The sequence below is a fragment of the Chenopodium album genome, chromosome 10 (genome assembly GCF_948465745.1).
Source record: "Chenopodium album chromosome 10, dcCheAlbu1.1, whole genome shotgun sequence".
Lineage (NCBI taxonomy): Eukaryota > Viridiplantae > Streptophyta > Magnoliopsida > Caryophyllales > Amaranthaceae > Chenopodium > Chenopodium album.
In genome coordinates this window covers 15,008,379-15,024,960 of record NC_137843.1, presented here as the reverse complement: position 1 = coordinate 15,024,960, position 16,582 = coordinate 15,008,379, and the positions used below count along the sequence as shown (strand labels likewise).

General features: G+C 29.0%; 1 protein-coding gene and 1 long non-coding RNA gene across 2 annotated transcripts; one reads left to right on the top strand and one right to left on the bottom strand.

Annotated features, from left to right (window-relative positions):
* Positions 1-16: 16 nt before the first annotated feature.
* On the bottom strand, positions 17-1,299 carry LOC145563667 (uncharacterized). The gene is made up of 3 exons (XR_014094575.1): positions 1,072-1,299; positions 668-708; positions 17-148 (listed from the first exon to the last, which is right to left on the bottom strand). It is a non-coding gene; the product is annotated as an uncharacterized LOC145563667 (long non-coding RNA).
* Positions 1,300-14,488: 13,189 nt separating this feature from the next.
* LOC145564917 (uncharacterized) lies at positions 14,489-15,825 on the top strand. The gene has a single exon (XM_081625074.1). The coding sequence runs from the start codon at positions 14,593-14,595 to the stop codon at positions 15,823-15,825; it is 1,233 nt and encodes a 410-aa protein (XP_081481200.1). The 5' UTR covers positions 14,489-14,592.
* Positions 15,826-16,582: the final 757 nt, after the last annotated feature.

Sequence of the window (16,582 nt, the reverse complement as noted above, 5' to 3'; positions counted from 1 at the left end):
CCCCCCCCCCCCTCCCCCCAACACACACACACCATAACTGCTCCTGTCTGCCTGTCATTCTCGGCAAGGGCAAGGAAACTAGTAACTTCTGGTGCCTCAGCATCACCAGAGCTGTCTTCCAAGTTAAATTCACACCAACTGTCTGCCTCTGTAAACAATTCAACAAATCCATCAGCAAACTAGCATATATTCAGCAATATGGTTTATTCTACAAACTAGCATCGTCTGAAGTTTCTACTCTACTCGCAGTCTTCTTCAATACACATCTAATAAGCATACATATTTGAAAAAATAAATAAATAAAAATCAAATAACAGACCTGGATTATCACAGTCTATACACATCAATACTTACATTCAGTCACCATCACCTAAATAAGCCTACCTGATAACTGAAGGAAATTCATTGTTTAGAAATCAAATCAGCTCATCTTCCACAACACCATCAATCCGGCAAAGCCAAGATCAGAAGGAGCATTTAGTCATCATCGACTAATAAATGAGGCAGAAAGCGGAACTCATCATCAACTAATCAAGCCTACCTCCTTAATTTGATTCCACCCACCCCAGAAATTCCAGACAGTAACTTCTACTGTATTACATTGGATAATCATTGCAATTAAATCAATCAACAACCACAACATAAGCATATGTGAACTGATGCTTACCATAATTGTTCCCAAAATTCATTGAAATCACGGTCACCCCGCTGCCAAAACAACAAAGTCACAGAGATTAAGAACACATCTCAACTTCACAGACAATTCAAGATCTTCCAGTAAATGAAAATTCACTCTCACCAATTATGCCTCTATAATTCAAAGTTATAATAGAATTATATTGTGATTCAAATATTCCATTTATAAAATTGCAGTTGTAATTGAAGAATAGGCCCTTTCATTTCCAAATACACTTGTATTCAATTAACCCACAAATCCTACTACTTTCATCATTCATGCATTTGACTTCAATTAGATATAATCATACAAAAATGAAACCCATTAATACTCATGTCATTCATCCAACAGTCACTCAGGGAACTCAATTCAGGAAAATTCAGGGAATTTGTTACCTTCAATTGCAGAGTGGAGCTGGGTGTAGCCTTCCTCCTCGGTTGCCTGAAATCAAGAAACCCTAGATTTTGGGGAAATAATTTGGCTTCAAATTTAAGAACTTTCCCTCCACCGTTACTCCCTCCATGTTTAATACAAGAGTGTTTTATTAGCACTTTTTGCATTATTCAATTGAATTAATGTTTGTAATTTAGATAAAGAAAAAAATATATACTTTTCATCTCACAAAATTGACATGTTCGACATTTTTTTCACAAAATTAACCATTTTTATTACTCCGTAACTACTAAAAACAAATTTTATCATAAAATAAATATATTGGAGTATATGATTATATGGAATATTATAAAATCTCATGTAGATAAGATGTTGACGACATATATATGTCACTCTATGTTATAATGAGATTTATTATACGCCACCGCATGGATGATGACATGATGTCACATACAAACTTTTTAAAAAATCGGGTGTACAATAATTATTGTACATTCATTATAAAAATCTCTCAAAATGATCAAAAGTTACCCTTGAAATAAATAAATGTTACTTGAGTATGTATAAAAGTAACCCAATTCAAATAAAATAATTTACGCTTTATTGGTAAAGAATCACATTTTAAATGACTAAAATTCAATTATTAGTGATTGAAAGTAATTTTATTACCCTTATAAAACTTTTCTTATTCTATTTATAAAAAAAATTATATTATGTTCAAAATTATCCAAAAAGGGCAAAAAGTTACCCTAAATTGGCTTAATGTTACTCTTATACTGCTCGATATGCACTAATATTAGTGTAAACCGGATGTATACAAAAATTTTTGAATATTTGGATCACATTTAATCTCTCATACCTCCTCTGTTTTTTTTCGTGGACACCTTTCTATTATCACGCTTGCCAACGCATGTTTTTAACGATTAATATCTCTAATTATCAACATTGTAAAATATAAAAAGTGGATATTAATAAAATATACATTGAAACGATTCAAACAAGATCCCACATGAATATGTTTTATCGTATCTATAAACCATAAAAGCGAGTCAAAGCGTGTTGTGTGAATGGTGTAAAAATCAAACGGTGTCAACTAAAAAAACGGAGAAAGTATGTTATAATCTTTGAATTTCTAACTTTTATAACCATTGTTGTGGTATCAGGTGGACAACCACATCGATTCCCTGTAAATAAATTCCTTTTTACTCTATTGTATTTGTTTTTTTATTCCACAATTAATGTTACGCTATCACTTAATTACCATTTATGAGTTGTAACTTATCATTAAGGGGGTGTTTGGTTCAAGCATATTAGGTATAAGGTATGGGTTTGGAATGACCAAAACACATACCTTGTGTTTGTTTATAGAAATTTCATTTTTCAAACCCATACCTCAAACCCCCAAGGTATGGGTTTTTGAAACCCAAGGGGGGAGGTGGGTATGGCTCATACCCATACCTTTAGTTTAAAATTAAAAGGAAAACTATCATTCCTAGATAAAAACCAAACACATGAAATCAAGTATCAAGTTCCAACCTCATAGCACTCAGGTTTCATTCCTCATTCCAAACTTATACCATTGTTTGAACCAAACGCCCCCTAACTTAGATTTAAAAGTTTTTAAACGTATTATGCAATTCACTCCTTAATTGTATAAAGTATACTACTGCATCTCTCTTTCTATCCCCATTATTTTTCTACTTATATTTTGATAAATCATATTTGACTATATTTTTTTAGTATTATGATAACTATCTTGAAAGTTTATTACTTCAAAAAATAATTTTATATTGACTTATTTCGTGTAGTATAATCAACAAAAACAAAACAAAGCAAAAAAAAAATCTAAGAAGATTCCATATTATAATCATAGAAATGTTGAGAGATAAACATGATGAAATTGGAACATTTACAATCCCTCTTATTATTACGATCAACATTCAAGCGAACCTTCCCAGTTCTACTGGATTTGGTCTCCCGACCCTTATTAAACATTTCAAGCTTTTTCAAGGCTACTAAGTCGACTCGAATTGACTCTTAATGAAATTAAATTAGGAAAGGTATTCCTCTAAAACCCTCTAAATATAACCTCCCAATTTTATCCTTAATTAATGAAAGTAAATTAGAAGAGCTTTCCTCTTCCATTCAAACTAGAAATAATTGACTTTAAAATTAAAATAAGAAATTTGACTTGACTTAAAAGTCTTTATATATATATATATATATATATATATATATATATATATATATATATATATAGTGTCAAATGAGAAGGACCTTATCATGAGAAGAATAAGAAGGAATCTCATACATTCAAATAAAAAGATTTAATGGCTCTCATTACATCCTTCATTAATGGAAAAAAATGTAAATATCCTTTTTTTCTACTTCTCTTTTGTTTTTCCCCATTCTCTACTTCTTCCTCTTCCTTGTTCATATATCTTCCCCATTTTATTTTTTTTTCCTCTTTGAGTTTAGAAGATGGTTTAAAATGATAACCAATTGGAATCAAGTAAAAGTAAACATTGTATATGCTTAATTTTAAAACTAAATCGACATTATTCTTGTAAAATTTGTGCACGTTCTTAAACTAATTTGCGCATATTTATTGAGCTGAATATGCAAATTTTTTGTTCTAAACGTGCAAATTTTTCCAATTATATGTGCATATTGCTAGCTGAACATTCTCTAAATGACATCGTCGGTCGATTAATTCTTATTATTATTAGGTTTACAAGTTATTCATGACCACTATTACTTTCTCATTTCTAAAATTATAAGTACAACTAGAACTATGAATAAGCATTGATGTAAGAGAGAAAGAATCCAACACAAAGAGGAGGAAAAACAATGATAAAATGAATGTGCATAAATTTTGAGTCAAACGTTCATAAATTTTAAGTCAAATGTGCATAATTTTAGGAGAGAGAAAGAGAGACAAAGAATGTGTATGAATCAATAGAAGAGAGATGTCGATGTGGAGAAGAAACAGTTAAAAAAAATCATATAAAAACTGAAAAATGAAATGTGCATAATTTTCGAACTAACTGTGCAGATTTTTTAGACTAAATGTGCATAATTTTACAAAGACGAAATTTGATCGTTGGATTAAATACATGGTCAAGATTCCTTCTCATTCTTCTCATTTTAAGACTTCTCATTGGATCTCATATACATATATATATATATATATATATATATATATATATATATATATATATATTACATTTATATTTTATTTAATTAAAATACTCCAAAAATACTTATATTAATTTATAAAGTGTATAATAATACATGGTATTACAACATTGATAAACATGCTGAGGACAAAATAAAGGCACCACTCTTGACTCCCTTATTATTTCTCTTTGATCCTTCAACATCAATTATACTAGCTAGCTAGCCACTTTAATTCTCGTCAATTGATTAACTTTTTTTTCAATGCACGTCAACACAAAGTTGGGATGGAATGATGTGATGTAGGGTTAAAAAAAAAAGGTAGTGTTATCTCAAATAAAAAAAAAAAAAAAGTATAAAATAATTCAAGTTAAAGAAAGAGATCGAAGCTAAGTTTTATTTCAAATCAAATACCAAGTTTCAAGTATCAACTTATATATTAAAATCAAGGAATAAAGTTCAAGTGCAAAACAACTTCAAAATGGAAAGAATCCAATCAAAGTCAAGTTTAGAATAAACTTCAAAAGTACGTCAAAAACAAACTTTTATTCTTCCTTGGCAATCGTCAACTTCACCATGTTACATCAAGAGATCTTATAAGCATGTATAATTATGTTAATAAAATAAGAGCTAAAACAATTTGATTATGAAGAGCTAGGAGACGTAGGTAGCCTCATCTAGGCATGGGACTCAAGTGACAAGGTCTCTCATCATTCAATGGTTAATTTTTCTAGAATTTTAATGCAAATGCAGTCTAGATAAGTCAAACACATCAGTCCCTCATCATTGTTATCTAACCCCTATTCACTAATTTGAAATTTTATTTTCTTGATCCAAGCCAATCTGTCCAACCCTAATAGACTCTCCAACATGTACTCTTTCAAATTAAAAGACTTAATTCATGCATATTATATTCCATATAAGTTCAATTCAAATTCAAGTCATCATGCAATCTTTGCTTGAGATGGGTGAGAGTTTATACTATTCAAAGAATAAATTTCATAGCTCTAAGCTACACCTTGATTTGACTGAATTCAAATAAAACATCATAGACTCTTCCTGCATATGTATCAGCTTTTATTCAAAATGATTTTCAAAATCAACTCATACTCAATTTTTCTTACTCATAAACCTTGTCAAGTTAAGTCAATTCTATATCAAGTCAAGTTAATATAACTCTATACTATGTTTATGTATATATTTATTTACTTACTCTATACTTATTTATGCATTTATTTATTAATCCATTTGATTATTTATTTATATATTTTTATATTAATTTAATTATTAGTGTTTCCTTGATTTTATTTTTTATTAGATAAAAGCATGTGTGATGTACGGTTCTTTTACACATAAATATCATCGATCCTATTTATTTATAATTCTAAAAAATAAAATGTGAATCTTTATTAGTTAATTGACTCTCAAATTTCATTCATTAATCCTTATGTGGCTTTTTTTTTAATTCTAAAATAAAATGTAATTTTTTTCATTGGTCATTTTTTTTATATGTTAAAAATAAAAATTTAATGTTTTTTTTATGATTTAAATCCTAAATCACGATTTGTGATTTTTTTTAAAACTTATGTGGCACATAAAATTAAACTCTCAAATCTCATTAGTTAATTTTCCTTTTTCATTCTAAAATAAAAATGTGATTTTTTTTTACTACTTATAGAGTTATTTTACCTACGAACATAAAATTCTCTCAAATCTCATTCGTTAATTTTTTTATGTAGCAATTGATTTTTTTAATTCCAAAATAAAATGCGCACCTCTTTTTTCAGTGGTGAATAAAAGGCCTTTATTTATTTATTTTTTTAATCTATTGTTCTCTATAAATTATTTTCCTATTCTAATTTTTAAACAAATAACTAGGAAATGAAGATATTTTTAATTATTAAATTTATAGTTTCTACATTATATTTATCATATATCTAATAAAGTCTCTAGTATCAAAAGATAATTTTTTTTTTAAAAAAAAAAATTTGAATCCTCACTCACTACTCATCGTTATTTAGCTAAGTGGCAATTGAATATACATTCTTAAATCTCATTTGTTAATTTTGTTTAGGTAGCGAATGAATTTTTCAATTCTAAAATAAGTTATAAATCTATTTTTCATTGGTCGAAATAATACTTTCGTTTATGTGTCGGATGCTTTCAAAAAATTACCTCATTTATTTATATATACTAGATGAAAGCCCGTGAGTTGCACAATTTTTCATACATAAATTTCTTGAAAGGATAGTTATAATCAATAAATAAATTAGAAATATTATACATTATTTTTCGAATATTTGAATAAAATATTTAATGTTAAAATATATTTTTAATTGCTTTTTGAAATAATTTAAATCCTAAATCACATGGAGTAATTTTTTACCTGGCACTTTAGTTCCACTTTAAAATTTATTCGTTAATATTGTTTATATGACGATTGATTTTTTTAATACAAAACTAAATATTTAAATCTTTTTTTCATTGGTCAATATGTTATTTGATCTAATGGATTTTAATTAGGATAAAATTTTTAATGTGAAAAGATAATTTTTTTTTAAATAATTTAAATACTGAATTAGTTTTTTTAATGGCATATAAAATTAAAATCTCAAATCTCATTTGTTAATTTTGCTTACGTGATGATTGATTTTTTTTTTAATTCTAAATTAAAATATAAATCTCTTTTCTCATTGGTTGAAATAATGTGTTTTTATGTGCCACGTCAAATGCTTCCGAAAAATGTCTACTTCATACTAGTTAGATTCTAAGTTTTTTAGTTTTTTAATTATTTGATTCATTTTACTATTTAATATTCCATAGTTTCCAACATAGAAAACCAAATAATAATTTAATAATTAAACTTCTATTGCATATTTAAAAAGTATAATTTTATTTTCAGCGCATCTTGTGTGTGGCTAACCGTGTGGCTGCTTATAAAAAAAACAAAGTAACACTTAAAACTGTTATCAATTAATCCTTATAATACCGATCAAGTAACCCCTGAACACTTACCGGGTAACCCCTATAACTCTAATGTCAGTAATCCCCATGGTGGCTGGCCACACAATGTGGCCAGCCACGTATAAGAATTTGTGTTTTATTATTTATAATAATGCGACCTAATTCATTGTTGTCAGTGGCAATTGAATTAAGTCAATATAAATAAATTTTAAATGTGTTATCTCGTTGGTGACATATTAGGATAAAAGCTTAAATGTGAAAAAAAATTATATTTTATAATAATAATTTAAATCTTAAATCACTATTTGCTTTTTTTACATTAAAATAAACTTAAATTTCATTCGTTAGTTTTGCTTACATGTCAATTGAATTTTTTAATTCTAAAATAACATACAAATCTCTTTTTTATTGGTTGAAATAATGCTCCCAAAAAATGTGTTCTTTATTTATGTATATTATTATTAGATTAGATTTGTTCATAGTTTATAATGCAATATTTTGTTATTTTAAAATATCTCAAGATACATATATATAAACCTATGAAAATTATTTATTCATAGTTTATAATGCAATGTTTATTAGTGTTTTGTATATGCAAGTAGTGACCAATAGGTTTAGACAATTAAAATGAATTTCATTCCAATAGGTAAGAATACCTCAAAACTCCATTATATTCATTGTAAGTGAATTCTTAATTTAAATAATGCCAACCCTGATTGAATGTGACTATTTTTAGAACATTTCAAATACATAATATAGTGGTAAAAAAAATGTGGAGTAATATACTATTTGGTTATATGTGAATATAATACTCCCTCCGTCCCTTTAATTATTAGAAGCCTATTTCTAATATTTATTACTCACATAATAAAGAGAATTAGACTTCTAATTTAGAGACGGAGGGAATACTTCTTTGTATAAACTAACCATTACCAAGTGAAAATTAGAAGGAATGATTCCAACTTTCAATCAACTCTTAATTGATAAGGAGCATACATAATTTCACTCTTTTTAAAGTAGTTTAGGGTGTATGTGTTATGTTCAATCAGGACTAAATAAGTGTAATCAGTAAATCAGATGTACAAATAACATGAGAATAAGGAGAAATTAGATCTAATTAGGATTAAGTAGATAAGTTCAGATAGCACATCATATATTAGTTCAGATACTTAATATTATTGAAAGGCCAATTACTAAATTGACTTCTTTCTTCCTATGTTCGTTGAGTTTATTATAGTCTACAAGTCTCATTGATTACTTAGAAAAAAAATTCTCATATTGGTGGTTAGTCTTGTGAAATACTCCGTAAGTTTTAACCTTTAAAGTGGCCAATTAGAAGCAATATATTTTGGCTGCATTGATAATGGCTATGTTGCTTGGCCAGTGTGGGACTACACAAGGTTGTCAACCTTCATGAGATACAGAGTTTAGGAGATAATGAGCAATAAGAAAGCATCATCGTAAAACTATTGCATCTTCTCTTGATCTTTCTCCAATGAGTGAGAATTATTATCCTCAACTTATTTTGAATTAATTCAGAAATAATAAGTTTAGATCGACAAAATTAAAGAGTTTACAGTAAGCACGGAGTAAATCAAGTTATGATTAAAAGCTTAGACAGTACTATACGGTATATTTTACGTCCTCCAAAACCTATAAACGAGTATCTTATAAATGCTATGTTAAGTTTGTTTATATTTAGTTGCAACGCATGTATATACGAAGTATATTTTACACTATTCACGAACGGTGATTTATGTCTAAGGGAAAATATATTAACCTGAGATCTTGTTAAGTTTGTCTTATTGCATATTTTTAATATTGACTTTTTATATTTTATACAAGTTGATAAATAGAGATATTAATGATTAAAATTATGGATTGACATGCGGTGAAAGTAGAAGTGCTGCAACTAAGTTGAAACGGAGTGTAGACACGGAAATTTCATGAGCGTCGTACATTAAATTAAATAAATTAATTTGGTTTAAATCATGTTAATGATCCATCTAAATTATTTTTGGCCCACCCAAATAAATAGTCCGAATTAATCAAATATTATTCGGGTTGTAAAGTAAATCAAGTGGACCAAGTTAAAAGACTTTTAAGTCATAAAATGGGACGGGCCCAAACCTACTAAGTCCACTCAAGGGTTCTCATCTCTTATAAATACATCATTCCTCCATCAATTGAGGGCATCCAGAAATCATTATTTTAATAACTCATAAAACTCAAACAGAATTTTCTCTGAAGGAAGTCAACAACCGCATCAAATTCGTGCCGACTTGTTTAGATACACTCAAACACATTTGAACGGGATTAAGCTTCATAAGCCCTCGTTCAGGTGTATTCAAACAAAACCCTTGAATACAGGTTGACATCATCAAACATCATCCTGCATTCAAACCCAAGTTGACGTCATCAATTGTCATCCAACAGGTGTGACACACGTGTCCTCATCAAGCTACGGAACAAAATCAGAAAACTTAGTTTATTTTATTATAAACTGTTATACAGAGATTTTACCCAAAATTCAAATATTAATATAAATTCATTTGTTACTTTATTTCCCGTATTTATTTATTTAGACGTAAATAAATTTTGGCACGCTCGGTGGGGCAATTTTTGCTCTTCATCTCCGCTCTCCAAGTTTCAAAATCCGTGGGATCAATGGAGGCATGCCAAATTTGCTTTTAAATTCTACAAGAAAATTTCTAGACCAAGTTGCATCCAATATCAAATCTCCACAACAGGTCTCGAGAGGGCTTTTTTGGCACCGAAATTTTGTTAATTATTAGGTGTCAGATTTATGTAAATTAGGAGATAATATAAAAAAAAATATAAGATATTGTCTTTAAGATCTCGTAAAATATTTGATAGCTATCTTGTTTACTACTCTGTGGCACTTTATATAAAGGGAATCGTTTCTAGGGTTAAATTAGGCTTAGATGGAACAATTATTTCATTGATAACCCATAAATTATCAATGAAATAATTGTTCCCGTATATTTTTCTACTTCTTTAATTATATATTGCAGGTTTGAATTTTTATGGTTTACACGGAGTAAAAAAAGAGTGTGTTCAATTCACATAATATTTATTAATCTAAACTTAACAATTTTTAGAACCAACTAGACCTTATTATATTTTAGTTGTAAATTAAAGATGAGTAGCACATATTAACCCTTATAAGAGCTAATAATTTAGAACTTTTTTTTCTTTTTTTTTTTTCCTTATGAGAACTCATTATTCTTAAAACAATCTTTTGGATGAAAAACTACCTTATATAATATATTGTGAGAAACTACCTTATAAAAAAAAATTGTGAGAAAATACCTTATAAAAAAATATTGTGAGAAACTACCTTATACCATTATATGTAGTAAAAAGCTACCTTGTGCCGGATTCTTGCATTAAATAAGGGACGTTTACTGATCCAATTCCCACTCTTCTTGCCCCTTTTTCTAGCCCAGTTTCCAAATATATAGCTCCCTTATAACCCTGCTCTCATCATTAAATCTAGCATGGGGTAGCAACATTAAATATTTAATAAGGTAGTTTCTTACAAAATTTCTTTATAAGGTAGTTTTTTACAAAAAAAATAATATAAAAAAAAAAATCCTTCTTATAAGAAGAGTATATTAGGTGAGCACAAGACCTAAATTTAAATGTGTTTTGATATAGCCATCCAACAGATAAATTTATCGAAAACAATGTTAAAACAATTATCTCTAATCACCTTAAAACCCAACATATGTAATAAGTAGATCTATTAAAACTAATAATTTAACTGAGAGTGAGGGATAGCTCAATTAGTTAGAGCTTCCTCCCGGTTCCAGGTGATCATGGGATTGATTCTCATCACTCGCCCTTTGTGGCTCTTTAAAAATAAAAATTAAAAAAAAAAAAAAACTCATATCCAATTATCCAACTTGAAATACCAGATTCAAACTCAAACTCTACTTGAAATCACTTGACACAATTTGACCCTATCTGAATCGAATCGAACCGAACAAACCCGATAAGGCAATAAGGCCCCGTTCACTTCACCTTATTTTTGCTGAACTGAAATTATTTTTACTAAACTGAAATTATTTTTGCTGAACTTAAATTATTTTTACTGAACTGAAATTAATTTTACTTAACTGAAATTATTTTTGCTGAACTGAAATTATTTTTACTGAACTGATTCAACTGAAATTGTTTTTGCTGAACTGAACTGAACTTATTTTTACTGAATTGAAATTATTTTTTATTGAACTTAGACTATTTTTACTAAATATTAATTTTTTTTTAAGGTGAAGTAAACAAGATCTATAAATGTTTCTAATAATGACTATTTTATTTATAATGCATCTTGACAATAGAGCCAAAATTGACTTGAACGACCCGACACAGTCCGATTAGACACCAAAACCAGCCCAAATGAGTCCTATTTATCTGATTGCTTGCCCCATGCACATATTCATGGGTGATAAGGAATCAAAGTAGAGGAGTTTGAGGTAAGAAGAGGGTAAAGAGAATGATTGAATTGACATTACAAACAACAAAAAAGGGAATCAAGGTTTTTCATCCCCTTTTCCTTTTCTGATCACTATTAATTTATGTAGTTAAATAATAAAGAATTACTTCTATTTTTTTTTTTTTTTTTTTTTTTTTTTTTTTTTTTTTTTTTTTGTAATGGAGTGGGAGTAAACATTCTCTAATTAATACAAGTATTATTGGAAGACCCTATTCAGTAGTTACTCAACTTTCTTCTTCCAGTAGTTACAAGTATTATAAAGCCTTGCTGATCGATTACTTGAAAAGTGTTCTCATATTGGTGGTTTGTCTTGTCAATCAAACGGGTTTAAAACTTTAAAAGTGGGCATGCAATTAAATCTAAGTGCTTTGATAATGGCTATGTTCGTTGCTTGGCTAGTGTCGGACTAATAACACATAAGATTCAAGATTGTCAACCCTCAGAAAAAATGATGAACAAGTAATAAAAGAGAGAAACTATCATAAACTTATAGCATCTAATTCCCACCTTTTTCTTGATCATTCTCCTACAAGCAAGAACTGTCAATCCTTAGATTTATAAGGGTGTGTTGTCTGATTCTCAACTTATTTTGATTTAATTTAGAAAAAAAATGGTTCAGATAAGTTGAAATAAGATAAAATTGGCAAAATAAGTTTAAGAAAGTTTCCTTCATGCATTCCAGATTTCCAGTCATCCAGTGTCTAACCATTTCATTTGACATGGTTTTCAAGACGTTGGTTTGGAGATGTTGCCATGGTTTTTATTTGATTAATTTTTAGTTAGTTTGGAGATGTTGTCATGTCATAATATTCATATACTTAGAAAAGGAAGATCAAAGTTAACATAAATGGTAGGTAGTAAGAAACAATGATTTAATTACCTAAGTCTTCATATTGCAATTCTTAGCCCAATATTATATGCATATATCCCTCATGACCATTAGTTGTTCTATGGACAAGTACATCACCTAGAATCATCTTTATAATACTTCATATATGAAGTAATTAATAAGACTTTTGAATTATTTTTATCATCATACTACTTTTTTATCATTTTTCAAGGGTGATAAGAGTTATTATGCACAATATTAAGCATAAAAGAAAAAAATGTTTCCAAGAAAAAAAATATTATAAGTCACTTGTGAATTTTAGGCAGAATTTGTAAGGCGTTTGGGAGGGAAAAAACTCTCATTTAGTATAGACTTATAGATAGATGAATTCAAAAAATACATGATAATAAATAAATACAATCAATTTCCAAGAAAAATTATTGCTTCAAAAAAAAAAATGGAAAAAGTAGAGTTTAGAAGGGAAAATTCCTTCCAGAAAAAATTTCACTTTAATATAGAGTAATAGATATAGACAAAATAAAATCAATACTCTGTATAATACAAAATTATTAAGTTCTAATAAGATTAGTCAACAGATAAATTTAAAATTAATCGCAATATAAAACTCAACTTAATTAAATACAAAACTAATCGCAAAATAATTAAGGTGAACTGAACAAGGCTTACATATAAACAAAATTAAATTATGAAAATTTGATATTATAATTTTTTTTGTCTAATAGATTCAGTTATATTCATAAATAGAGACAAAATAAATTCAATATTCTTTATAATATTGTACCGAATAATTAAATTCTAATAAGATCGGACAAAAAAATTCAAAATTAATTGCGAAACTCAACTAATCAATGTTTATCCCTAATCACCTTAAATTCCAACATCTGCATATATACACAAGTCATAATCAATAAAAAGCAAGAAAAAGAAAGAGTGAGGGAAACATCAATTGCATTGCAATAATAAAAAAAGGAAATGGACAAAGTTGTCTCCCCATGGTCAAGAACAGCCATTCCTTTTGTACCAATGGTCATAAAAGTAGGGTTTTAAAATCGATGCTAAAAAAATTAATTTAACCCCCTAAAAGCCAGCTGAAATAATTGTCCTTCACTATATCTTTTCCCTTCTATAGTTTTATCCCTAGGTATTCTACTATGCTATATTCAATATGCTCCATTTATGCTTTATCTTTAACAACAAACGTGAACATCCCTATTTTTTTAGCTCAGATTAGTCTTCTTGGCATTTATTATATCACTCACTAACTTCATTTCTTATTAACCATGTATTGTACGTATGCATTTTCTCTCTCTTCTGAGAGAAGGGTTACTTCAATCAATCTAGTACCACGTGAAATGTCACATTACCTACTGCTGTTTCCTGCTTTGGTCCATGCTCCTGTGTTGTTCTTCATCTTTTGCCCTAAATTTGGGCTGATTCAATTCATGCATTCTTATAAGTTTAATTTCCTTTCCTTTCTTTTTATTTTAAGAAAATTTGAAAATAACATTATTAGTATTCTGCCTGTCTCAATTTATTTACTTACTGTGAAAGACGTTATCAACAAAATATCTTGATGCGTGCAGATTATTATTACGTTACTAATACACTATAAAACCAATTACATACTAAGATTCCAACTATTGCTTTTGGATTTCAAAACTTGCTAATCTTTCCTCAATCCTAGCTATTACATTCTTGATCTGGTATTATCATCCGTAGTTATTTTATAATTTATTATTTGAACATGATTGTATGTAATTGAAATTGTAGTGTGAAAAATTGAATGAGCAAGTATGAATAACCATCTTAAGAAAAAGTTTGATAACATCTTAAGAAAAAGTTAAGAGAACAAAGTTCTTAAATTATGAATGTAGCAAGCAAGTAAATCAATATAGAAATGGAAAATAGGATAAGTAAACTGAGACAGGGAAAGTGTTACTTTCTTTTGCCCCACCTTATCATAATGGTTATCGTACATGTTAAAAGGTAAATTAAAAAACTCTTTTAATAGTTATGTGCTACCCATTATCAACAGCTATATTCAACAAACATCTAGATTTTTCTCCCTCTCTCCCTAAGAACCCTAATTTTTTATTTTTTTTTACACTACTAGGAGTAGTAATTAATTATTATCATAGTTTCAACATCAAAAGACAAATAAATGTAACCATGTTTGATTCAAATTACAATGCAAATAGTATTCTTCCTATTTATCAAAACAATACCCATCACCACCCTTTTGATGATCATCTCTTTAATAACTTTCCTAGTCACTTGCTTGATGATGATGAGCTTTTTTTAGACACCATTTTGCCCTACAACACTCCCCCACCACCGCCACCGCCACCGCCACCATCACTAGTATCGACTACGATCGATGAAAGTACCAACGTAGATCAACACATTGGAGGGAGTAACAATCCCGGTGAGAAGGCGGCACCAAAGAAAGGGATCAAAAAGAAGCAAGACCGTGTAGGAGGATCATCAAAAAGAAGGGCAGGGAAGAAAGATAGGCATAGCAAGATACATACCGCTCACGGGCCGAGGGACCGGAGGATGAGGTTGTCTCTCCAAATAGCAAGGAAGTTCTTTGATCTACAAGATATGTTGGGATTCGACAAGGCGAGCAAGACGATTGAGTGGTTGTTTAACAAATCTAAGGCGGCTATTAAGGATCTTTCTGACAAGAGTTGCACTAGTATCTTACCTTCATCTCCTTTAGAAGAAATGATTAAAGGTGATTGTAGTAATAACAAAGAGAAATTATTGTCTGAAGAAATAATGAATAAGAAAATGGGAGAAAATAATAGTAATAATAACAACAATAATAAGAAGGGAGGAATAATACTTAAAATTAATGAGAAAAGGAAGGAAGCAAGAGCTAGGGCAAGAGAGAGGACAAAAGAGAAGTTATTAATCAAGAATAATAATAAAGAATACCCTTTAGAAATGGAGGAAAACCCTAATTCTCTTGATAATGTTATGAGGGTTGATGAAGTTAACCAGCAACAACCATTAGAAGATCATATGGCTTCTGTGGGTATCATTGAGAAATTCTTGGCCACCACGGCCTCTTCGTCGATTGATGATTCTCAAGATGAAGCTCTTGCTAGGGCATTTTCCATGGATTTAGGGCAATTTGGGGCGATATCTACTACAATGGTTGTGAATTCCGAGTACAATCAAGTCCAAGGCCATAATTGTGCATTCATGGACAGGACATACAACCAAGGATATATTGATTAAGGTATGTATGGTTTAGTATTTTCCTAAACTCTATGTATAAATCTTTTGTTGATTATTCATTAATTTTAGGGTTCATTTGAATCGGATGGGATGGAATGATTAATGACTCTAATTAAGAGCGTGTGGTTTCATGTGTGTTTTATTGGTTATTATCCGAGTGTAAGGATATGATTAATTGTTTATACTGCTTGTTTTCTAAATTAATGGATGAGATTGAAGTTCTATGAAGTCTTGGAGTGAACTCAATTCTTATTTTTTGATTAAAATCCTCTTATCATTTTATTACATTTTAGGGTCTTCCCATCACTTAATTACAAATTTACAATTAAATTTTACAATAAACAATATAAATGGTGTAGTTGTACATCAATCAACGAAACTTTAATCAATCACTTTCATTGTTTTGTTTATACTAAATTTCAAGTGAATATTAAAATAATTGAAAAGTAGTACGGAGAATTTTAAAAAAAAAAAAAAAAAAAAAACCTCAGTTTGTATCCCTTCTTATCTAGTATCCTTACTTTACCATAAGTTGTAATATAACTCTATTATCCTTACTTTATTTTCGGTCACTTATAAGTTCTAATATGACTCTGTTCTCGTTAGTTATTTTTATACAGAGTATTTATTAAACTAACTTTTTAATGTTAGGAGCAAGCATGTATAGCATTTTCCATTTGAATGAAAATGTAGAAGATCTAAAAGGGTGTAAGCCAAGCCAAAATCAAGCATGTACTCCTATAATGAGTGCATTCAA

What these genes read in the sequence shown, in the direction of transcription:
- LOC145564917 (XM_081625074.1), top strand. Translation starts at nt 14,593, where the DNA reads ATGTGCTACCCATTATCAACAGCTATATTCAACAAACATCTAGATTTT.